The following is a 26,370-nucleotide window of genomic DNA, read 5'->3' as shown; positions in this document are numbered from 1 at the left end:
AGTGCAACAGATGCATTAACGATAATCCATACATATAACAGTCCAAGAGGTAAATGAAGGAAAAAAAATCGCTTTTCAGGTGGCAATGGCAACATGACGCAACAACTTTTATTCGGTGCTTCCAGTTGACGCCGCGATCTGTAAGCACCCGGGAAGTAGCTACTGCGACTAGTCAATTTTTGTAGCGGAGCTATCTGGGTTGTCTAGATTGAACGACTACATTTTCGAAAAACGTAACACACGAGTCAGCATATCAGACTACACGAGAAGCTTGTCCGATTAGGAGAAACTTCAAAGTGCGCTTTCAAATCAATTTTCATGCGTTTAAGGAACAGTTCCTCTACAACCATACGCTAACGCTGCGTTTGGTTGATTTTTGGTTGCTTTATAGGGGTTTAACGTCCCAAAGCGGCTCAGGTTATGAGGGACGCCGTAGTGTAGGGCTCCGGATAATTTCGACCGCCTGGGCTTCTTTGGCGTGCGCTAACGTCGCGCAGTACACGGGCCCCTAATATTTCGTCTCCGTCGAAATGCGGCTCCCGCGGCCGGGATCGAACCCGCGTCTTTCGAGTCAGCAGCCGAGGACCATGAACATTGAGCCACCGTAACACTGTGTTTACAAACACAGGGGGCATACGCCGATGCAGGAGGCGCCCAGAACTCCTAGATCACGACAGCGTGGATAGGAAAAAAAAAAACGCATTTACTGAGAAAAGAAAAAGTTTATTCTTTCCTTCCCAATTGTTACGATCTAAGAACTCTGGCCGCCTACGGCATCCACGAACGCCCCTTGTGCTTGTAAACACAGTGTCAGTTTATGGTTGCGGAGCAAATGCTCCTTAAACGCACTAAATTATTTTTAGACAGTGTACTTTGATGCTTCGTCTTACAGTTAAAATCTTAAATTTAGGTAGTTTTTCCTTCAAACTGCCTTATAAACCCTTTATTTTTTCAGATACCTTCGTCATCCTTTGATTCTAGATCTCGGCACAGGCCTGAAAATTTGTTCTTGTTATCCGAGTATCATCCACATGTTTCAGTACCACACCAAAACACGCCTATTTTAGTAATAATAATAATAATAATAATAATAATAATAATAATAATAATAATAATAATAATAATAATAATAATAATAATAATAATAATAATAATAATAATAATAATAATAATTGGTTTTGGGGGAAAGGAAATGACGCAGTATCTGTCTCATATATCGGCGGACACCTGAACCCCGCAGTAAGGGAAGGGATAAAGGAGGGAGTGAAAGAAGAAAGGAAGAAAGAGGTGCCATAGTGGAGGGCTCCGGTATAATTTCGACCACCTGGGGATCTTTAACGTGCACTGACATCGCACAGCACACGGGCGCCTTAGCGTTTCGCCTCCATGAAAACGCCGCCGCCGCGGTCGGGTTCGAACCCGGGAACTCCGGATCAGTAGCCGAGTGCCCTAACCACTGAGCCACCCCGGCGGGTACGCCTATTTTAAAATGCAGGATTCCGCACAACTCCCGGGTCCTTAGCCATGCTAATGAAAAGCGATTCATTGCTGCCTTCGTCATGTATCTGGAAAGCCCAGAGGATCTCGTACCTTTCATAAATTACAAAAGCTCAGGTGCATGAGAAGCAAGAAGCTGATAGCAGTCCAACTCTCATCGCCAGGGCGCTCATAACAGAACTATTCAAAATGAAAACCTTTTTTTTATTGCACTATGTTCTATCGAATTTCTCGAAACTGAAACCTGTTCGCTTCGCTTTTTCTTTGCCTCGAAGCTAGCAGAAACAACTACATAAACAATGCTTGCTATAGTCAAGTTTAATTTAAGTTGCGAATGGGCGTGGTTTGCGCTAGTATTTTTCCTAGTATTTTTTAAGAGAAAAATAACACAGTTATGGTTTTGGTCACTTTTACTATGCCACGCCGCTAAAGAAAGCCAAAAAAACAAAATATTAGACAATACTTAGCTTCATTGCGATACCAGCTCAGCAGCAAAACTCTGGGCCGTTTACAGCTGTTTCATGACCCACTCATTATGCGGTGTCGCTTGCATTAGGCGCTTTCCCGTGACAAAGGCAATGCGAAGGTGCGAACTTCGGGTCATTTGCAAGAGGTCAGGAGAGAGAATTTGTATTTAATTTTTGCCTCATACTCCACAGTACACCTAAAGCTTTACTGTGGACTTTGCTCCTCACCGTTTTCGAAGGCCCCCGAATTCATTTCGACCACCTGTGATCCTTTAACGTGCCCCGAAATATCAGCACACGGCTATTTTTTGCGTTCCTCTTCCATACCAATGCAGCCGCCGCCGCGAGGTTCGAACCCGCGATCTTGTGGTCAGTAGCAGAACAAGCCACTGAGCCACCGCCGCGAGCGGTAGAATGGCCCAGTTGCGAAGATGCGACTTGGTGCACATAAGCATTTCGTAAAATGCCTCACTAGGAATGATTCGCGTACAATGCGCTGCGCTTTGGGAGGATAAGAAAGTTTTCTCTGGCAGTGATAGATGGCAAACTGGCGACCAACCGAACGAGCTCCAGTGGTCAGTAAAAGTGCTGTACGGGTTTTTCATTCGGGTACGAACGGCGTCGCCATTCACTAATGAAGTCAGCCTGTAGACTGTTTCTTTATTTATGCCAAAGGACGAATTTGCGCAAGAAAAGAGAAACAAACTGCGCTGCCAAAACATTTAGTAGTCATTCGAAGCAAGGTAATTAGTCTCTGAGAGTGTATCTGCTAATGGACGTCGTCATCATCATCATCATCATCATCATCATCATCATCATCAGCCTTACTACACGCACTGCAGGGCAAAGGCCTCTCCCATGTCTCTCCAATTAACCCTATCCTTTGCCAGCTGCATCCACCCTTTGCCTGCAAACTTCTTAATCTCATCCGCCCACCTAACCTTCAGCCGCCCCCTGCTACGCTTACTTTCTCTTTGAATCCGCTCCGTTACCCTTAAGGACCAGCGATTATCTTGCCTTCGCATTACATGCCCTGCCCAAGCCCATTTCTTTCTCTTGATTTCGACTAGGATGTCATTAACCCGTGTTTGTTCCCTCACCCACTCTGCCCGCTTCCGGTCTCTTAACGTTACACCTATCACTTTTCTTTCCATGGCTCGCTGCGTTGTCCTTAACTTAAGCTGAACTCTTTTCGTAAGCCTCCACGTTTCTGCCCCGTAGGTGAGTACCGGTAAGATTAAGCTGTTGCACACTTTCCTCTTGAGGGAAATTGGTAAACTGCCACTCATGATCTGCGAGAACTTGCCATATGCGCTCTACCCCATTCTTATCCTTCTAGTTATATCCCTCTCATGATCCGGATCAGCTGTCACTACCTGCTCTAAGTAGACGTATTCCGTCACAACTTCTAGGCTGTCGCTGCCAATTGTGAACTGTTGTTCCCTTGCTAGGCTGTTGAACATTACCTTGGTTTTCTGCATGTTAATTTTTAGACCCATCATTCTGCTCTGCCTGTCTAACCCATTGATCATGATTTGCAGTTCACCTCCTGAGTGACTCAGCAAGGCAATGTCATCAGCAAATCGCAGATTATTTAGGTATTCTCCATTTATCCTTATTCCCAACTGTTCCCAATTCAGGCCTCGAAATACCTCCTGTAAACATCGGTGAACATGCGGTGAACATGCGGTGCAAATGGACGTCAGTCACGATTAACCTCCGCATGGATTAACCGTTTCTCACGAGGAGTAAATGGTGCAGTTAATACCACTTTTGCTCAGAATAATATCCTGTCCCACGCCTCTTGGGAGCGCCTAGCCGCAGCCGCGACCTCAAGCTATTTGTCCTTCAGGCCTCCAAAAGGTGATCGGGTCATGACGACTGCATTACTGGAAAGAATCTTTAGTTGATACATTACTTAAGCGACGGCCGAAATATACCGTATAGACATAAATGCGCGAGAAGGCTAAGTACATTAAAAAATTAAAAATATAAAGAAAAGCAAAACAAAATAATAAAAAGAAATAAATATAAAGACAACAGAAATAAACAAAAACAAACTTTTAAATAATAAAGAAATAAAGAAACAAAAAGGGAGAAAGGGAGGAAAGGGAAAGGCTTTCGCATTTCCGCTTTTAAGCTGACTTCAGTGCAATTCTGTACTTTTGTTTCCTTTTTGTATGCCGCTTTGACCAGTGTTTGGTTGATAGTTGCACCTGTCTCATTTAACTCTACCTCATTTATCTCTCTAACTCTGAAGCAAATGAGATACGTAAATAAAATAATCTTCGAGCGCGCTTCCATTAGAGAATTTTATAAATACGGTGGCGGATTCAAAAAGGTTATGTCGTCTCATATATATATATATATATATATTACGAATTGCTATGCGTTCGTGATTTTTCAGCTTCCTTGCTATCGGCTCACTGACTAGAGCGATTTTACAGCGAACTGCGAGAGCTGCGCCCGTCTCAGCTGTCATCTTATTGCCTTAATGACTAGCACACATGCACCGGCCAATCACCAACCGAATCACGCTTTGCAACCTTACGAGTTTGTCTTTTCCGAGCAGTTGAAATATGCAATGTGCACGTATACATGCATGCCGGAGTATATCTGCGCTCATGAGCGCACAGTTCTCTTTCGGCAGGGGGGTGGGCGAGAAGCCAAGTGGTGTTCCACCCTGTCCTTGTGTTGTCACATTTCAACAGAGCTCTGAAGAGAGCGACAATGAGTTTGAAAAAGCTACAGACGCTTTTCAAGGACGGTCGAGCAGCTGATCGCCTTTGAGGCTGCAGTGCCACGATGTCTGCCACCGAGAGCGGCCTCGAATCTTCGCGTGAGGCATTCCATCATGAATAAGGCAAAAGTGTTTCGTCATTTCAATTTCATTTTCATCGCGCAAGGAGGACTCGAAGAGCAAATGTGGCCAAATTTATCTTTTTTCTTTTGCGGCAGGGTTTCGCGGCCGAATTCGGGAAACGGTATGTGCCTTTGAGTGGCATGTACGTACGCTGCACCCTCCCCTTACAAAGGTAGCCGTGGTCACCCTGACCTCCGACTCTTTCTCCCCCAAACGACGAGCCTGACGCGTCAATGAAGCTGAATATGCAACGAAAGATGTCGCCTTTAGGGTAGGCAGATCCTTGCCAGATCCACAAAGCCCACAGCTTCTGAAGGCTTTTGCGACTCGCTTACACCGAAATGCGCCGCGCTGGAAAGAAGCCGAACCTCTTGTACACGAAGCAGAGACGGCGACCAAATTCAAAGCAGAGAGAAAAGAAAAGTGGGCAGTTTGGGGCACTAATGGGCGGTGAATTTCTTTGGCTTCTTTTTTCCTCCCAGGTGGATTCATAGCAGGATGCCACATAAATAACATCGGCAATATTTTAGGGCGTGCCGTGTCTGTCAAGAGCCGAAGTGTGCTCGAGCAGCCGAGAACCAGGAGCGCCAAACAAGGTGTCACGCACAGCGGGGGAGCGCGATTTGCGTGGCGCCCGATGGGACATATGTGCGACTCTGTAGCCAGCGCGTCGCACGGGTGAGCGGCCCGTGCTCGTTGAAAGTCTAATCAAGCCTCGCTCCAAGGTTTCCTGCCAGGCGCCAACGAGTCATTTCGCCCAAGTCGCTGGCGTTGGCACGGCGGTGCAACCGTTTCGTTCTGCTTCGCGTGCGTGGCGCATGACGCCAGAGTGACACTTCGCGACTCGATGTTGTCCCGCATGAGAGTAAGAAGACACAAGCACGCCGAGTACATACCGTTACCTTTGGTGTCGTTACATGCTGAAATATTTGCTCGCGCCATTTTATTTGCCTTGCCTATCCTCAAGAAAAACAAAATGGGACAACGGTGGAAGAGAGGACTAGTCGAAAATTAAAAGGAAATTGACGGTACATCCGCGAAGCATTGTATGAAACTGCCGGTATAGAAATGCAACCTCGCCTATTGCGCTCGCGACCTCAACTCTGCCCTTCTCACGGGAGCTCCCATAGAAGCCCATACATTCGCTGAGGGCATTATCAATTGGTATTCGACCACTACTTTTTCTTCTTCTCCTTAGTAAGCATGGCACATACCCACGCAGGGGGATTGGCCAAGGTTCAGTAGATAATCCCAATGAGGTATTTGCGCTGGGAAAAATAGGCGTGAGAAGACTAAATCACTATAAAAATTGGAACAGTCAAATGAATTAAAGAAATATGAATTACCAGGAATAGAATCGAGCATTTTTGGACATGCGACAAAATTTTGGGTACAGCTAACAAGGTAATCGATCAGTTGCACTTATGTAATCATGAAGGTAGCCGCAGAGAAAGTAGCCCTCCGTTTACTTTGCGTCGTGCACTGAGTGCGCGCCAGTCGAGGCCACTTGCCAGAGTACCCGACAGCGTATACAGCTCGTTCGGTCGAAAAGCCGTCGACGTAGTCTGCACCGTGTGTCGGAAATAATGGGGGGCCGCGTAAAAAAAATGTATCCTGCCAACCGTTTGCCGCAGAACGTTCCGTATGGTGCCATATGAATCATCGTTTCGTGCGGCATAAACTTACAAGTCAAGTTAAAGCCAAGCTCGCGGCAGTGATTCGAACCGGTTCACCTATACTCGGGAGCTACGTGAAGAAAATCGTATAGTAGTTTGTGGTTGTAGCAATTAATGATTGATTGATGTGTAATAGACGATGACGAGTTAATGAATTATTGTAATTAATTTCTTTATTGGTTAATGAAAGAAATTAACAAACTACAAAACTGGAAAAAGAGGGGTTCAAAGGTGTCAGAATGCTCAGAATAAAAAGCCAATTCTTTTTACAGACAAACAGACAGACAGACAGACAGACAGACAGACAGACGGACGGACGGACGGGCGGACGGACGGACGGACGGACGGACGGGCGGACGGGCGGACGGGCGGACGGACAGACGGACAGACGGACAGACGGACAGACAGACAGACAGACAGACAGACGGACGAAGGGGCGGGCGGGCGGGCGGGCGGACGGACGGACGGACAGACGGACAGACAGACAGACAGACAGACAGACAGACAGACAGACAGACAGACAGACAGACAGACAGACAGACAGACAGACAGACAGACAGACAGACAGACAGACAGACAGACGGGCGGACGGACGGACGGACGGACGGACGGACGGACAGACGGACAGACAGACAGACAGACAGACAGACAGACAGACAGACGGACAGACGGACAGACGGACGGACGGACGGACGGACGGACGGACGGACGGACAGACAGACAGACAGACAGACGGGCGGACAGACGGACGGGCAGACAGACAGACAGACAGACGGACGGACGGACGGACGGACGGACGGACGGACAGACAGACAGACAGACAGACAGACAGACAGACAGACAGACAGACAGACAGACAGACAGACAGACGGCGGGCGGGCGGACGGACGGACGGACGGACGAACGTCCTCCAAAGGCGCCCACTAAGAAGGATTTTCCACTTGACCCTCAGGCATCCGATACCTCCTGATTGAAAACGAGGATGATGCTCGCTGCGATCTTGTAATAGCTGTGGGCCTCCTTCGCACCTGTAAAGCACCCATATTTAACAGCAACATACTTGTACTTAACGTGTTTTACGTCTGTACTTCATTCGTATTACTTATGCCACCCCTTATCAATACCATCAATGCTGGATGTTTTTAGGGTAATAATTGAAATATGTTTACGGAGGAGCAGGATGGAAGTGCATCACGCAGATCCCGAAGCACGGCCAGTTAAAGAATATTTTAGAGAGGCAATGGCAAGATATGCTCAAAATTATCGAGCTTGAGCTTCCGGTTCCTGTCTGGCTTCCTTTTATTGAATTCTTAAAGACAAACTTCTTCTACGCCAATCATAGTGCGACGGACGGTTTCGTTCTGCTTGTATGAATGCGACAGCATAAAAGCCTCAACGGAGGAAATATCTCACGATGTCCGGCGTCGTCTGTCATAAAATTCGCCGATTGGCTGGCGGGAAATGACCTCCTGAGTGACGTCACAAGACCGGCTGAGGTGTCACCAAGACAGGTTCGTCTGTGTGAAGCCTCCACCTGACAACCGTGGCAGGTGGTGTTACCGAAATACTAAGAAGAAAATGACTCAGACAATTCAGTCAGGAACAAATGACTCAGAGCGGGCCTACGTGCAAAATTGCCTCCCGAAGAGCTATCTGTACAAAACAAAGGGCTTGCGGGAGCTATTCCTTCTCCGCATTGCTCAGGCAGAGCAACTGGGTCCCACAAGCCCTACCAGTCACTTCCGGTAAAGGCATCAATAGCGTCGAATACTATCACATTGGCAACGCAAAGTAATTAGCTGTCCCTGTGATTTTTTAAATCTGATAATGGTGGCAATAGAGGAAGAAAGAAAGGTCCCTGCCGCAAAAGACTAAAAGAATGAATAACGTTTACTGAGTTGAGCGAAGCCTTCTCTAGCTAATGTTTGGAGCCTCTAGTGCAGGGCCCGCACGAAGACAGCAGCAGCCCTCGCTTGGTCCACCAGGAGTCGCTGGTCTTCCAGGTTTGAGCTGGACAAAGCCTCCTCTCACTGCTCCTGTGATGGGTTTTGTATATTCAGGACTGTCGTGTTGCAGTGGGTTAGTGCTACGTTTTTGCACGCGTAAGATAGCAGTTCGACCCCCCCCCCCCCCCCCCCCCCCCCCGGGATCAAAATAACCTTGTTCTTGATTTACTGCATCCCGGCGGTATGTGTCACCTTGCGAGTAGAATTTTAAGGCGGCTTTGAGCCAAATCGCCGCAAAAATCTGTCGACGAGTCGAAAAAGCGAAACCGCGGAACAGATTACGCTCCAGGAAAAACAACGGCTGCGCCTGCACGCCCCCCATGTGACGACATCGCGAAGCGCCGCACTAAAGGCTGCGCGCCTAAGAACATCCGGGCGAGGGTGGCTGTAGTGCAGCCATCGCTGTCGTGCCCGTTCGCCCCAGGGAGAGCACAAGAGAGTTTTCTGTCCCCGTCTTTTTTTTTTTCAAAAGGACGATGCACCCAAATTCTCCAAGCAGAACCTTCCAGTAAAGAAGACCCAATAGTGCGAGTTGCCAACTTGACAACTAGGCTTTGTTTCGCAGATATAATTAAGAAAATTAGCTAGATACTGCGGAAACAGAATGAGCAGGTCTTGCAAAATGATGTAGGATCTCTCTTTCAACTCTTGGCACATCTAGCTTCGCGCTTGTCCGTTATTTTCTGGCGACACTTTGAGATATGGCTTAGTGTTCGCTGGTGTTATCAATGGGTAGATTTTTTTCACGCTTCACAGCTATGATTTGCATGAGGCCGTTAGAAAAACAGGAATTGGATCCACCGTCATTCGTACTTAATGCTTTAGTTTCTGATTGCGCTGCTATTCGGTCATAGTGTTGTTTTTATTGAGAAAATGACTGGAGCGGGAATTCCGGCTAACGCCAAACGTTTACCGCGTAATCGACTTTGTAGCACCGTGCCGAAAAACTAGGGGCGTATCCTCCTGCTTGCTTGGGAAAAGACAAAGTGCGGTTGAGAATGTGGAAACCTGACAAGCTGAATTTCACGTCCCAAGGCAACCTTGCAATGCATGGCAAAGACAACATTGGTGCTTAGGATTATTTTGACCACAACCCTAGCCTGCATGAAAAGAGCAATGCCCCACTGACGTATTGGGATCTTTCTTGCTTGCCAAAATGTTTCCGCAAAAACCATGAATAAAAATTCAGGGGGGCACTTTGTTGACCTAAAGTGCGATGAGGCGAAAGCCTTTAGCGTGGTGTTGCTGCTTGTGTCACTGATGTGTGGTGAAGATGTCAATTAAGTACACAATTGCTTGGCCTGACGCTTGAGAGCCGAAGAAACTGGCCCCGATGTGGGAGGGAGGAGGGCTGGACTTGTGAGGGAATGAAATTTCTGTGACTGCATCATGGCTTGGGACGGTAACTGAAACCCTGTTGAGGATTACGTTGAACTGCAGAGACCACTAGCGGCTGACGTGTCTGGGAGGAGACGTTAAGCTGATACTGACATGCTAAGCTAGCAGGAATGACAAATTTTTTACCACATTTGATAACGCAAGACGCGAGTGAGTAGCGTGTGGCAGCCCTGAAAGTGTACGCACGGCACCTTAGCGCATGAGCGCAGCTCATAAGTGTGCTGTGCGTGGTGCGCAATAATGCCGTCCAGGTATCCTAGATGGCAGGTATCGCGTGCTATCCCGAAACTGGTTCATCTGTAGAGAAAGTTCATTCTCAGCAGGGCGCGCGCAGGGGTTTGTGCGTGCGTTTTCATTTAGGACACGCGTGTTCAATCTCAGCGCGTTGCGGTATGATGCGCACACCGGTTATTGGTTGTACAACATGTGCAACAGAAATAAAAACGTACTGGCTGCACTTTTCTTGTCGTTTAATAGTTCATAGATGTTATTTACAGGTTTAAAAACATTTTGGCGTGTAGAAATGGGGCTAATTCATCTCTGAAAGGCTTAAAGGGTAGCTCCAGAGGTTTCTTGACATTCTAATGAAACTCGTAGCGTAGGTTTTCGTGTTGTTTATTTCCACAAGGTTTGGCAGCCATGCGATATTACGCTCGGGCGACTTTACAGCTCGTCGCATCCGGGGCCAGATTGTTTCTATGGGTAACACTGAATTTTCGACGTCACGGACGTTACCCCCACGTAAATACTTGCTGCGATCATAAAATCTTAAGACTTGCATGAGGACGCCTCAGGCATTTTATGGAAGGACTCATCGTTTTCAGTCGCTACTTCAGCCATTTATCGCGCGTACGGGTATTTTTCTAGTAACGTTTGTGACGTCATCGCTCCGACACGCGAAGCATCGTCCCCGTCACGGACTGAGTTTGGCGCTTGTTAAGCTTAAGCCAGCTCTTATCGATAAGCTCGCAACAGCTTCTTCAGCTACCGGGAGGAAACTGTGCGCCGTCCTGACGTCATGACGTCAAGTTGAGCGCTCAAGCACACATCCACCTTCTCTGCACAGCCGCCGTCCCGGTTTTTGCAGCGATTCGCAGCTGGCGCCTGTGGCTGAAATGCGCGCAGGCATGCGGCGCTTTCACGTTGCCGCATCCGGTAACGTTTGAGTTGTACGCGCGCAGGTATAGCGGTCTGCACGCCCCCCTTCGGAGCACGTGTCCCAACATGCGCAAGCGACGCGTATACCCGCCGCCATGGGAGTGGCTCGCGAAGCGGGCCTTCCCTGGCTCATTTGTAATGTGCGCCACACCACAGAACGTGTGAAACAGGTCGTTAGTTTTGCATAGCGCTGGCGACCACCTCGGCTGCTGCGGCGCGAGGCGTCGCTCGTACAGCGTAAGGCAACTTGAAGGCGATCACTTGCGGCATAACCTGCTAGCTATAACGCGGTTTATTTTCGCAAGAAGGCTGAGCTCAGTAGGCCGAATGGTTCCTCCATCCTGCGCCATCATATTCAACGTAGACTAAGCGACAGTCAGCCCAAGAAAAATTTATCGGTCCGTATTAGTCGAAACGAACGCGATAACCTTCAAATTGCTCTAGACTGCATATGCGTAGACTGCTGCTGGGATCAGCTTCCACGGCAGCTTTGATGCAGAGAACCATATACGTCGGGAGACAAGTTATAGCGGCACCACTGCTTCCGCCGGACTACAGAGCTCAGCCGCGCAAATATCCATATGCAAGCTCACCTTGATTGCAATAGAAAGCACCGGTGTCTTTAAAAGTGCCCACTCCGTGCGTGGCCGCGTAGTTTGGAAGGGGAAGAAGAATAGCGGAAGAAGTTGGCCTCGATAGAATATGGGAAGGACCCGCGACTCCGAAGCGCAGTAATCTGCTGCCAACCGCAAGCGTAGTCGTTGGGAGTGCATTTCTACTGCAGCAGCATTCAGCGTTCCACGGGCGCATCTGAAACATTTCAATTTTCGTGCATAGAGTGGCTGGTAGTGTCGTGGCGGTTTCAGTGGTTGTGAAGGAACAGGGCGCTGTGTTACTATGTTATCTGCGCTTGCCCCCGGCGCAGCGTACGGTGAAGTCGTTTTCTGGGACGACTGTACGAGCAACTGTCCAAGACGAGGACATTTGTATACACCAGATCACGAGACCTCTGAGACGCTGCTCTGTTCCCTCTAAGTAGAGAGGCCTGTTTGTCTTTTTCATAGCACTGCCCAGCTCGAAGAATTTATTTCGCCTCCAGATGGATCACCCCCACACACTTAATTGGAATGCCGTTTTGTTTTGAGCAAAAACATTCATCCCTTTTCAGCCCGAACATCCCAGGAGTGTGATCACCTTCCCGCATCACTGGCCCTGACTGGCAATCGTCGTTTATTCGAGAATGCATTACTAGCATAGTATAGCTGCAAATTTTCTCCCTTCAAAGTGCTCATTTTGTCATGTTTTCTTATATATTTTTTGTGTAACCACTCTTGCCTTTAATGCCTTTTGGCCATGAGAATAAATAAAAATCGAATATAAATAAAATAAAGTTTTTGGCGGTGTTCGAAGACGTTTCTTGCCCAGGCATATGTCCAACGTGTCTACCCTTTCACTTTTTACGTTTCCGTCCACCGCGTGTCGCCTTGCTCAGCGTAGCAGGCGGCAGACCGGAAGCTCCCTAGTATGCTTCTCTTCTTCACCGCCGGATATCTTGTGGTAATGCGCGCTGCTGGGCTGCCTCGTGAATTCGCTGCTCTTCCTATCGAATCCCAGCAGCTTAGACAATAGGAAGTATTCAATGACGTCCAAGTGTCCGCCGTTTAATTCTCCATGGCGCACGGCGAAAGGCTGCGCGCCTGTCAAACGGATTATCGCCACCTGTTACGGCGTGCGCCACTGACGCTATATTTCTTCTTTTTATTTTAACAACCGAAAGCGGCTCAGGGACGCCGTAGTGAAGGGCTCCGATAATTTCGACCACCTGGGGTTCTTTCACGTGCACTGACATCGCACAGTACACGGGCCTCTAGAATTTCGCCTCCATCGAAATTCGACCGCCGTGCCGGGATCGAACCCGCGTCTTTCGGACCAGCAGGCGAGCGCCATAACCGCATTGATGCTATAGGCGCTGGATAACAAAATGGCACCCGTGACGTCACGCTAATACCCCCTATATTACGATTCCAGAAGTGCTTAAGTGCTAAAACACCTGCGTACCCGGAATTCTGGGACAGCTGCCTGTCCTCAGTTCACCGCACGGTCTGAGTCACGGGCTAAGACACATGCGGGAAACTCGGTGACCGCGAGTGACTTGATGGAGAGCCGATCGCTCACCTCTAAACTGGGCCTGTTATCGCAGTGTCATTCTCCGACCAAGCGGCGAAATTTCAGCGGCAAAAATTTAGTTGGCATTGAAACCGGCCACACATTCCGCTTTCTTCTTGGCACTTGCATGGTCAGCGTTGGCTGCCACAGTGCAACAGGTGTGATTATCCCGTTTGTATAAAACGCACGCTACAGAGTCAGCAGACGCGGTGGCCGCCGTCACGTCGACAGCGCTGCGGTCGTGGACCCGATTCGTCGATCGACGGGAAGTCGGAGACTGACGCCCGCCCACAGCGCGGCATCCTCACCTTGGGCATGTACAGGAAACGACCCTATGAAAGGGGACACGTGTGCGGTTTGCACGCAAGAGCTATTTACTACTATTTATTGATGGGAACTGGCATGGCTATCGCAAAATGATGAAAATTTAAATGGGCTGGCAAACTATGTCTCAGAATACTGCAGTGGGGACAGTTGTCCTGGTAGTGGTTCTGCATGTTCATCAGATGTGATTTGAACTACGGCCGTCGCCGCGATATTTCATTTAACGAACTTCACTGCGAATCCATTCGGCTTGAATTTGATCACTCTGTCCTGACACTGAATAACCGCAATGTTATAGTTGCCTGTGTTTATCGTTCGCCGTCATCATCTTATATCGGGTTTTGTTCGCAGTTGCAAATAACCTTTAATACCTTGGCATATGAAAACAAGAACATAACAGTGTGTGGCCACATAAATATCAATATTCTCAACCCTAACAGCTCATGATGTTCTGAATATGTACAATGTATGCTGAACTTTGGCATTTCTTCTCTAATTCTTTCTCCTACTGGATCTGACATAGCTGGCTCGAATACATTGATTGATCACATACTGACCAATATGGATGTTGATTACACAGCAGGAGTAATTGCCTACTCAATTACTGATAATAATCCCATTTTAGTATGTCTAGGTTTAAAAAACGAAAAACCTGTGAATAATTATAACAAAGGATCATTTAAGTATGAACAAATTGTCGAAATTATTCGCTGGATCGATTGGAATTCTGAGTTGGAGGAGAGATGCCCAAGTGAAGCTGTCGAGCAATTCTCAAATAAAATTGACGCATGCATTGAAGAACTCACCCCATATACTCCTGCTGTGCGGTGAATGCGAACACTGAGAAATCCTTGGATTACTTACTCGTTGATCCGTTCTATTAACAAAAAAAAAATAATTTGCGCAAAAAGCTGAAAACCCAACCTTTTAAAATGCTTTGAGGTCACGGTTTAAAAATATTCTAATATACTTTCGGCGGTACTGAAACTTGCAAAGCGTAATTATTATCAAGATCGAATTTTCAAAAAAAAACGGGAATAACACTAGACGCAATCGGCAACTTATTAAGCAATTTCTTGACAATGATAGTCGTGAAACGTGCCTCACAAAGATAAGATGTGAAAATGCACCATATAATAACCCTAGTGACATATTTCCAGTGCCTTTAGCCAGCGCGTTAACTTATCCCAGGCTTTACAGGACGTAAACACTTTACCTTCCTTGCCACGTTGCTCCGGCTCTTTTTACTTACGTCCTACGTCAGCAGAAGAAGTCCATCAAGTCAAAACAACCGGCGCAGGATTAGATTCAAATCATCCTTCTAAAGTTAAGCTCATTTCAGAAGACACATCCCCATTTCTGGCCATTATAATTAACAAAATGTTCAAGGCAGGTGTCTTTCCAGATTTTCTTAAGACTGGTAAAATTATTCCAATTTTTACGGCAGGCGATTGTAACTACGTCACTAATTACCGTCCCACCTGCATTCTCTCTTTTTTTCAGCAAAGTAATTGAGAAGCTTTTTTGCACGCGGGTAATGAACTACCTTAATACATTTAAACTTTTGTTTCCTCAACAGTTCGGTTTTAGACCGGGTTATTCAACCCAACCAGCACTGATAAATTTCATTGAAAATGCCAAACAAGCCATTGATAATGGTTATATTGTTGGAGCCATCTTCATCGATCTAACAAAAGCTTTTTGACTCAATTCACCCCCGCATACTTGCTCATAAACTAGAATCTTTTCGTATTTCCGGCCCACCTCTTCAGTTCATACGCAGTTATTTAAGTAACTGATCACAAGTTATCGCTATAAACGACACTTTTTCTGCCCCTCCGGCTGTAAACCAAGCTGTCCCGCAGGGATCAATACTAGGCTCGTTACTGGTCTTAATGTTCATTAATGTCCTACCTGTTGCACTAAATCGCACAAAATGTGTGCTTTATGCGGACGATACAACATTTACACTTCAGACAAATCCACCACCACACTTCAGCATAAACTTAACATCGACCTAAACAATATTAGCCAGAAGTGCAAAAACAACATGCTGCAAATAAAACTCCCCCCCCCCCCAAAAAAAAAGAAAGCAAATTTCGGGCTATTTCACTCTCCTCTCAATATCATAAATATTCCACCATCACTAACACTCAATAACCATGCACTGCCTATTTCCGAAACTTCCACATTCCTTGGGGTCCCTTTAGATAAGCACCTGAAGTTTCATCTCAATGTTCAATCACTCATAAATAAGGATTCCTTAAGCATTCATATCATAAGCAAAACACGTGCACATTTTCAACCGCACATCACACGTTCATTATATTATGCATATGTCCACAGTCACCTTAGTTACTGTTTATCCTGCTGGAGAAACACATATTTCACTCACATCGAAAGACTTCAGCGCCATCAGAATCTGGCCATCAGGCTCATGTCATTCAGTTCATTCAAAACACACCCTTTACCACTTTATCACAGCTTGCGCATACTTCCACTTCAACAATTATTCACTGTGAAATTATCCATCATTATGCACGAGCTAATTAATCACCACGCTCATTTTCATGGTTTTCCTGATCAGGTTATAATTACTAATCCTACTAGGTATCAACAACGTAGTAATCTTCTTTTGCTAAAGAGAGGACTAATTATTGAAAAGTTACTACAATAGTTGCCGGCATATCCTATTGGAATACTTTGCCATTAAAGCGTCGTTTACGGTTCACTCATTTCATCATCGCATTAAAGAGTATTTAATTCATTTGCTGTGTAGTTCACATGCCTAAATAGGGGTAATCCTTAATTAAAGTTTCATTTTCTTCGCATTTTGTTTCAAAGTTGTTACTGTATACACTTTTTGTTCCGTTTTGCACACAATATTGTTCCCGTCGCTTTTTTTGTAGGTTGTATATTTATGCTAATTAATATACTGCCTTCCATTGTTTGCGATTTTACCCCACTTGCTTTGCTCTAGGAGGTCCCCCCAAGAGTCGTGTAATATGGGACCTTTTTCTGTACTGATTTTATTGTATTCATTATTACTGTGTGCGTTCCTCAACAAACTTGAAGCTTGAAACTGAAAAGGGTGATCTTCCAAAACAAAACTGCTTCTTAAAAAACTTCGCTTTTCACACATACTTGTGGAGTAATCGTTGGCTGCGTGAACACCAGGCATTCCCTTTCACAGTGCTTCGACCTGTGCATTGCACTGTGGTGTGCAACCCTGCATAATACCATACCTCGGTACCGGTTTGGTTTTATGGGGTTTAATGTCCCAAAGCAACTCCGGCTATGAGGGACGCCGTAGTGAAGGGCTCCGGAAATTTCGACCACCTCGGGTTCTTTAACCTGCACTGACATCGCACAGCACACGGGCCTCTAACCTTTCGCCTCCATCGAAATGGGACCGTTAAGGCCGGGATCGAACCCGCGTTTTTCGGGTCAGCAGACGAGTACCATAACCACTGTTCCACCGCTGGCGGCATCATACCTCGGTACATTCTGCGGTGTTATGTTGGTAGGCATGTAGTACTAACTAAAAGCAAGTTATTCGATGCATTTTTATTGAAATTTTTATTTCAGCTGCCCTCGTGGGGACCCAGAGGGCAGAACAAAGCAGGGTAGCACAAAACAAACACGCAAAAATGCATACATTGAACAAAAGAAAACAAAGTACATATGCTAAAATCACACATGGCACACTCAAAGTCAACCATTAGCAACTACAGATATGCACGGCACGTCCGATGGACGTACATTTTAAACCTTTAATATCCGTGGTACTCCCTCAATGGGCAATTCCGGAGCTTTTTCTCACATCTTGAGGTGACGATGGAATTACATTTCTCAGGCCTCCCCTCTTGACGGCGAGAAACCATTTCTCAAAATAATGAGTAAGGCAATTTTAAATTTTCGAAAAAGGAATGATGGACACAAAACTGAGCACCGCGGTCACTTCGGCGCTTTTCACGAGTCAAGAGATTATGCCAATGCCTAAAGTTGCCGAATACAGTCCCTATAAGTTTTCTCGTTCAGCAAGAGCGGAGTTTGCCACGCCCAAAACGCAGGGTTGCGCTCAAAAATCACCCTAATGGAGGTCACTTTAATATTCATTTGGGTCGATACAAAACGCCCCATGGCTGCGAAATTTGACATAAACGACAGAAGAGAACCTGTATGAAAGCTGCGTTAAAATGCGTGAGCATCTAAATAGCTCCAAAGTTGCCCTCATAAGTGCCGACTATAGTCGGGTGCAACTTAAGAATGGAGAGACGAATGCCACTCAGAGGAGGCCCTCCAGGGAATGGCATCTCACTTAATCCCCTTGCACATGCTAGCGTGGCACATCACGGAGGCTGGCCGGCGCTAGGGGATTAACCCCAGATTAAACAGATTTACCGCGACGTCGCGACAGCCTGTCGACGTCATTGAATGGAGGGCCTTCTCTGAAGAGCATTCGCCGCTTTGTTCTTGAGTTGTATTCGACTACAGAGGAAGGTACAAAAGGACGTGCGAAGCGGACCCAGTAGCGAACAATCAACCAAAAAAATACTACTGCACCACAGCTCGGAATATGGCACTGCTAAATAACACCTCCACGCAATCATAACATCACAAAACTTCTCACACGCATTTGGAAAAACGATTCATTCACATCGATGCCATTTGTATAACAGGTATTGCTTTATTGTCGGCATCATACCACTGAAACTCGGGTCTTTCATTTCTGCTGGATACTGAAATGAAACCCATAAATACCCATTTGCTGATACATCTAGAAATAATATCAACTGCACGTATGTGCCCCATGAACATGACTATGTGCCCCATAGTCAAAGCATCTGCACATGTGGGCATTTGTAGCTGTGCCGGACGTGCCATGGATATTCGTAGCTGCTTGGAACGATATATATATATAAGTAAAAAAAATTACAAGAAACGAAGTAAAACCGTATTAATGGGTAGAAATATATAAGTGTTTAAAATATAAAACTCAATACTAATAATAAATGCATAATATTGCATGAACAGCAGAATAGTTCCGCGGAAAAAACATTTTCCGCGTTCATAGCTCCGTATCAGTACATGTATTCGCTGCACCGATTTATTATAAACTAATCTAAACTGTGAAAACAAGCCTAGCACTAAGCAACGCAACTAACTATGCTTGATTACCACATTTTGCAGTGTATAAGTCGCAGTTTGTTTCTTTACAATTCCTGCCTTTGCGACTTAAACAACGGTGCGACATATTGAAATTTTCTTTATTTTTTTTCTTAATATATCTGTGTACATAGAATGAAGCAGCCGTGCATTTAAGCATTTACGAAGAGCCTTTTAAGCGTTTTGCATTGAATTGTCACAGGATGAAATTGTAAGAATGATGCGACTGTTAAAACGAGCGATTTGGCCCGCTCGTTTGGTGAGGTGCCTGGATGAGTCAACAAACCTTAACGTTTGGTCTACGCCGCTACAAATTCTGGCTCAGAATAGCCTGCTTGACTTTGTACAAATACCAGACTCCGTAAGCGACTCCGAGAAAGATGATTGAGAATGGCACCCTAAATAGTCAATTAGTTTGTGATCGACGTTGAAGATGACGATGTTTAACGTTTTTCTTGAATTGTTCGACGGGCTCAGTGATTGCGCCAAATGCACATTTAATGTGCGTATCATATTCATTCAAAGTTGACTTTTTTTTGCAAGTGCGTAGCTTGAGTTGGCTTTTCGTTGAAATTCTGTCCGGTTAATGTTTTGCCCTCCAATGCATGTTACGATTACTGAGGCGCTTCGCTGGATAAAAGTAAAAGCAGGCTACCACCTGCGCATATGTGGCGATATGAGCGCACATATGCGGATTTCTCCGTGCCATTTCACCGCACTAAAAGACGCTGCCGTGAAATTTGTTCCTTCACTTGCGACCCCGTCTGATCCTGAGCGCCCTCATCTGTCATCTGGTGCAGATGAAGCACAGGCTAGTGAGCAGCATTACAGCCTCACAGGCGCTCTAAAGGCCAGCAACATTAAAGTGACAGCTTGCATGCGTTATTACCAGGTGTCCCCGTAAGGTTCGCGCTCGATAAGGCCGTCGCAGCTGATGCGAGCGATTTTGAGAAATTTCCCTCCTTACACTACCTAATATTATTCATGGGGTTACTTTGGCATGAATAGATTTCCGCGCGCTTTTTAAATTTTCACCCCACGGCACCTAACCGTTTGTGAATATGCAAAGAATGGAACTGAGCTGGCGTAGTGGAACTTTTTTTTTCTGTCATGATACTTAAGCACTTACATTATGACCAAGGGCCAAACAAGTGTTAAAAGTGCACGGCGCAAGCTTGCGACACGTTTGCATGCAGGGTAAATAGTGCACTCGTCCTTGTTCACATTTTCAGCTTTCAGGCTTCGTTCTCCTCCGACAGCCTTCGAACGCGCGCTCAGACCGAATTGCGCCCCTTGAGCGCAACAGGTCGCTCGTCTATAGAGCAGCACGTTCCGCCACTGAGACAGGGAGCTCACATGCGGCAGCCGAATTCTACCTTCGGTACTTGTTCTAAGCTTGTTACGAGTCGCCGCTGCGAAAGAAAAGTTGGCGAAGTTTATTTATTTTTTTATATGAATACTGTAGCCCTCGCTCGAGGACCATTAGCTTGCCGTTTCAAAATGGGGCCGGAATACTATAGGAGCAACGGGAGTGTCCTCACACGAGCGGGTACGGAGAACTCTTTGCTGCGGGGGGGCGGGGGGGGGCGCACTGTTAGCTGCACGCACAAGCACTGCGGTTGCGTGTTCATGCACGCCACTTCAAACACGGCAAAGACGCTCCTTGTCTGAGCGATGAACCACCCTACATGGTCACGGTGCTGGCTTCTGTGGGCTCAATGGCACGGCGTTCATGTCCACGGGCTGGAGCATGTTTTGAGGTAACCTGACGCGGGACACTCATTGTGAAAGACCACAACGGACCCGCCGCATACGTGGCCAGAACCTCACATAACATCAATCTGCACTGCCAACGTTACGAAATTTTTAATGGAAAATGTCTTATCGCATTACAGCTAAGAACTTGTTTTTTTTTACTTTTTTGTGCAGAGGTGGCGCCTGAACTCCAGTGACGCGCCTGGTTACTGGACACATCTACCAAATGAAACTTTAAAAGAAAAAAAAAACCTTCGCGTTGAGTATGTCAGCTCTTTTGGGTGGCCCTTTCGGGGAAGAGTGACTCCGAATGACAGCTAAAATCACGAAGCGCAGCAGAGACCACGGCAGTCTGTCGCCACACCGTGCGCACTCAAGCCGTTATCAGCGCGAAGGCCCGTCGCTTTGCTGCGACTCCGACATGTGCGAGGCTCTCATTGCTTTCCATTGCCGTGTCACGTGGACGGTTCGTTGGCAGCGCTCCCATTGCTATCAGCTTCCCCTCATCCACACCTTTCAAGGTCACTTTAATGCAACAGGAGCGATGTCCTTACATGAGTACTTAACGTGAGCTATGTCTTTAAGAGCTGATAATGGAAACTCTGCCCATTTCCACAACATTCCAACAAAAAGTAACTGAACTCACAACACAATACAGTAAAGTGACGTAAAAACTGATAACGTCACTAGAGCAAACAAGGAAAAGAACACAAGGGACAATGAACAAAACGCGTGTTTGAGGTAGCGAGAGAGGGTACTTTTCTCTTTTCTCCCTTTCTCTTTTTTTCTTCATTTTTATGAAAACAAAAAACTTTGTGGCACGAAGCACGCAACAAAATGTAAATAGCTTTATGGGTATTTCACGTTCCAAAGCGACTAGGCTATGGGGAACGCCGTAGTGGAGGGCTCCGGAAATTTCGACCACCTGGGGATCTTTAACGTGCACTGACATCGCACAGTACACGGGCCTCTAGAATTTCGCCTCCATCGAAATTCGACCGCCGCGGCCGGGATCGAACCCGCTTCTTTCGGGTCAGCAGCCGAGCGCCATAGCCACTGAACCACCGCGGCGACCTACAAAATGTAAATAGGGAAGCAGGATTTTAATGCTCCGCTAACACCCGCGACAGGTAGAGGCACGCGAAATCGTACTGCCTGCAAGCGGTAAAACATTAACGAAACAATTTTTTGGAATGATCAGCTCGTCGCTTTCAGCACCGAAATGAAAGACTGCCAAACTTGTGTGACGCGCATTGCGTGTCAAAGGACGAAAAAAAAAAGCCCTCAACCTTATCGTCCCATGGTTAGGATGACCAAGGTTTCGTATCAAGAAACTTTCTCTTGTAACATCGTCGCAAAAACTTGGCATATCATATCTCGACGAGCCAGAGCTCTGGTTTCAGAGCTCTGCCTTGCCTAGATATGCTTATCTGTTTCCTGACTTTTTTAAAATTCTTTAGCACAGTAAAGCTCAATTCTCTATTAGAGCAGCCAATGTTCCTAGAATAACATCAATGCAAGACGTAGGACTGCTTATCTCCGTTATAAAATGACCCTTAAAAACAAAAAGATAAAGACAGGTCGCTATCATTGCCTCGGTACATTGATCTTTGGTGTCGTGAATGAGGTGGGCGTTGTGGCACATGAAGCGACCGGTAAACACCGTGTCTACGTTGAGAACATGCTTGAGAATAAAAACTATAGTGAAAGGTACTTGAGGTGACTTTCGGGATACTCAGTCTAACTCGGCCTCATTAGGGAGCATGCACAGATATGATTCAATAACAAGTGCGATAGCATGTCGTCCAGGGACAGAAGCAGGTAGTGCATTTTTTTTTTTTTGTCAGAACAGCCCTCAAGACTCCTGCTACCAGGAGTAAAGCCTCAACGTTTGAATTTTTTCACCGCTACCAACTTATAAGCTTGATTTTCTGGCATACTGTAACGATTTTAAAATATCTTTAAACGTTTAAAAGTAGCGACTTAGCCAAATTGATAGCTGGCAGGTATACTGAACGACCTGACATTAAGGCATAGGAACCATTCACCCAAGAACGTAACGAGGGCAGGTACACGAACTGCTGTGCCTGTTATAATCAGTTCTCTGGAAATGATAATAGACACTCCTTGATCAAAATTTTGCCCTTATTTCGCTCACTGTCCTACGCAAGCAGCGCAGACAAGAAAAGCAAAAAGAAACAAAACACCTTTCTGTAGAGCGGAAATCGACCACATGTTGGCGCTAGTCGCACAATGCAGCCACGTATCTACGAGCTGTGGAATCCCATTCTTGCTTGGATTGATTAAAACGCGAGCCTTTGCTCTCCCAACATGTCGCCAAATACAACAGGCGTCTTTGAGAGTTAGCGGGTGCAAATTAACTAGTAACACAGGTGTAGTGCCGACCTTTCCAAGCAAGCATCGCGACGCGAGCTGTGCCCCGCACGTGGTGCAGCCTAGGCGGACCGGGCGCGTCATTCAGCGTTGGCAGCCACCTCCGAGCCCCGCACGAGAATGACGCGCGCAGCACGAGCGGCCGGGGGAAGCCAGAGACACTCACCGACGAGATCCCATGCGCAGCACTGCCCCGAGCAAACAGGCACTGCCGCACAGCTGTGCGCTCGCCGATGAACGTCCGCGCCGTTTCGAAGAGCAAAGGCTCTCGTTTCATAGACACAACAGCTGCTGCTGCCGCTGCTGCTCCGCCCGCGCGCGCCTGCTGCAGAAGTGGGCGCGCGCGACAGCGGTTCGCGACGGCCGACTCTCGCGCGCGCACTATCGGCCCATAGGCGCGGCGCCAATCGACAAAGGCGAGCAGGGAATCTCGGGCGCCGACGATCGGCCCAGCGTCATCCGGCCGCCGACCGCGGGCAGGGTTTGGCTTTCGGGTGACGCGACGCTGTCGCCCCTGCCGCGGTGGTCGTCAGCCAACACTTCGTCGTAAGAGGGCGGCTTACAGAACGGGGCTCGAGGCGCGCACTTCCCGGCCTCGCTCGAGGCCGGATGCTCCCCATCGGAGGAAGCATCTGGCGCAGGAGGTAGGGGCTTGCTAACGTCGGCGCGTTCCGGCCGCGGCTCGTCGACGGTCGAATGCAGCAGGCGGTCTGCCACCGAGCTCAGGGGGCTGTCCAGTCGAAGGTGCACCCGGTACAGCCGTCCGGCAGTCAGGTCAAGCTCGCTTGGCGGCGCGCTGAAACTGCGCCCGCTGGAGAGGTCGCTTCCCACAGCGAAGTGGCCGTGGCAAAGCGGGGTGACAGCGTGCACGGACAGGCTGCAGGGTCGCCGCAGCGGCTCCGAGTTTGGCTCGGTGGGAGGCCCAGCTTCGCCGGCTTCCATTGCGTGCAGCGAGGCGACCGCATCGTAGGCCGGCGGCTTTACGCGCCTGCAGGCGCGAAATCGCTTCAGGAGGCAGTCGACGAGGAGCGCGGCCGCGACGATCGTCACGAGGCCGGCTCCGATGAGTACCGCTCCCAGTATTTTGTTGCTGGTCGGGAACACGGCAAGTCCAGTGCTCACGGCCGTCACACCGACCAGGATGATCGCCCCGTACGTCAGTTCGGCTTGAGGGCCGCCCTCGGGTTTCATAGGATCGGGCTAGCGGCGCTTCTCGGACCCTGCAAACGCAGGCCACTCGTTAGTAATCAGCACCAGGCTCTGGGGAAACGTGACTTAGACGGTAGATGAAGCATTTCACGAGCAGCGTTCTCCGCGCCCTGCAGCCCACCAAACCCATTCATCGGGAATAGCCGCGACCCGCTTACACTGACATTGCCCCGCCGTCCACAGCATTCACGATCTCCACCAGCGGTTCTCGCGAACAACGCTCGAGAGTAGCACACGTTCGGCGAGCAGATGGCATTTGCCCTTTGTGGCGGCGTCAGTCAATATTCGCGCAACGTTATCTCAACACGGGTCGCCTGCTGTTGGCCTCGGGTTTCCAACGGTTGTGCAGCGCCGAATCGGTCAAGTGAAACTTGTTTGCTGGGTGCGATCAAGCGGAAAGACACGCAGCCTGCGCTAGGCTGACTTCGTGTTTCTAATGAGCCGTCGCTTCTTAATGAGGCGTTGCGCTGCGGCAAAAGAATGTGAACGTCTTCCCAGTAGCGACGTCTCGGATTAGCTGGACAGATAGAATTGGGCAGAAAACTGCACAATTGTGAAAAAAAAAGGATCAATGCGGTCATCATATATAGCCAAAGACAACCAATGTTACCCCGGCCAAAGGTGTAGAAAGAAGACTGACAGCTCCCTAAGCGCGTCGAAACAATTCCCGACAAATAAAACTGCTCAACTCAGCACATATAGAAATTCTCAACTATCGCAGATACCATAAAACACCTGTCACTAATCTCGCACCAAGTCGCGCGACAACCAGCACTGAAAGTGCTTACTCACTTCAAAACCTGCCTGCGCAAGGCAGCATCAACAGCACATTTCGTGCTTACTTAAGCTCATAGACATGCCTAAAACAGCCAGCGCTTCTAGATGGGTTCTGGAAAATAAAACACAATTGAGGAGGTTCCACGTATTTTCTTCGCTTCCATCCGTGGTGAAGCGTCACTCGGTTTACTAAAAAGAAGCTAAGTGTCGGGCCAAGCCTACCTGCTACTAAAGTCGCCAACACAAATTCCACCTCCGCCAACAGCAACGACACTCACACTTGAGGCAGCAGCTGCCGCATTAGACCAGCTCCGAGAGACAACGAGGCTGCAGCTGAACGGCGTTGCAGCAGCGACACAACGCGGCTTATCGGTGGACCCGGCCTGAGAGCGACTGGGATTCCACACGACCACTGCTGGTGGCAGACGGGTCCGTGTCCACCTCACTCGCAGCGCCTGACGTAACGAGCAGGCGCCGACTTCCCGCGTCCTCTGCCGTCGTGCACCGGCCGGAGCTGGTTCGGGCCCTTCGCTCGAGGTCCCGTCTGACGAGTGCGCACGCGATCTCTTCTTCCGGCAACAGGGCGACATGACGAGCGCATGCTATAGTGCCCGGCCTCAAGGTGGCTTCAGCACGTGCTCCTGCGAGCCACACGCTGCTGTTTACGCACGCCTGGTAGCACACCCCTGCAGGGCCGCTGTGCATTGTTAAGTAACATGTCGGCGCCGGCTTGGTTGCTGCAACGCGAGGTCGACGATGACGCGGCACAGGGCGTCCGTTTGCACGAGCTTGCAGTGTTGACGGCGTCACAGGATGCGCCAGCCACTGTTGCATGTGCCACCCCCGCTGAGGACAAGGGCGGTGAGCGCGCGCGCGACCTTTATTGGAGCGCCGCTTTGCGCCGAGTCCCGTACGCCGCGCCGCAATAAAATATATAAATACATGTATGTATATATATATATATATATATATATATATATATATATATATATATATATATATATATATATATATATATATATATATATATATATATATATATATATATATATATATATATATATATATATAAACAAAAGAGGGGCGGTGGAGAGAAAGTCCACCGTATGCGCCTCGCGCCCCCGACAACGACGGGGGGTTTCTGTTGGCTTACCGCATGAGGTGGTCGCATTGTTCGGGGCAGTTGCACGTTAAACGCTGGGCCTCCTTCGTCCTTGAATTTTCTACATCTGTTTCGGCAACAACAGCGTCCAACGCTAGGAAACCAATTATACTCATTCCATTCCTTTCATTCTATCCGCTAAAAGCGCTGGCAAATCAGTTTTTCAAGGTAATGTGCCTTTTTCATGATTGCCGGTGACCCCATTGAAGCTAATAATTATTTTTGGGAGGGGGTGTCATTAACCCTTCAATAAAATTGTCGCGCGAAGCATCCACACTTCAGTGTCGTATGCATTATCCAACAATTAAGACACGTATAGGAGAATATGGAATTGTACAGATTACTCTAG

At 47.7% G+C, this 26,370-nt stretch overlaps 1 protein-coding gene across 4 annotated transcripts in view; it reads right to left on the bottom strand.

Annotated features, from left to right (window-relative positions):
* Positions 1-26,370, bottom strand: part of LOC144112801 (uncharacterized) — a 98,251-nt gene that overhangs the window by 8,577 nt on the left and 63,304 nt on the right. For 2 of the 4 annotated variants that reach the window (XM_077645614.1, XM_077645613.1), the window contains exon 3: positions 23,040-24,093. In XM_077645614.1, coding sequence (XP_077501740.1) covers positions 23,255-24,064 — 810 coding nt within the window. In that variant the 5' untranslated portion in view covers positions 24,065-24,093 and the 3' untranslated portion in view covers positions 23,040-23,254. Of the gene's footprint in view, positions 1-23,039; positions 24,094-25,081; positions 25,492-26,370 lie in introns of those variants that run through there. The other 2 variants (XM_077645616.1, XM_077645615.1) reach the window with 2 other exon arrangements.

Source organism: Amblyomma americanum, chromosome 1 (assembly GCF_052857255.1).
Source record: "Amblyomma americanum isolate KBUSLIRL-KWMA chromosome 1, ASM5285725v1, whole genome shotgun sequence".
Taxonomy (NCBI): Eukaryota; Metazoa; Arthropoda; class Arachnida; order Ixodida; family Ixodidae; genus Amblyomma; species Amblyomma americanum.
Note: the sequence above shows the minus strand (reverse complement) of the source record. Positions and strands in the feature narration are given on the sequence as shown.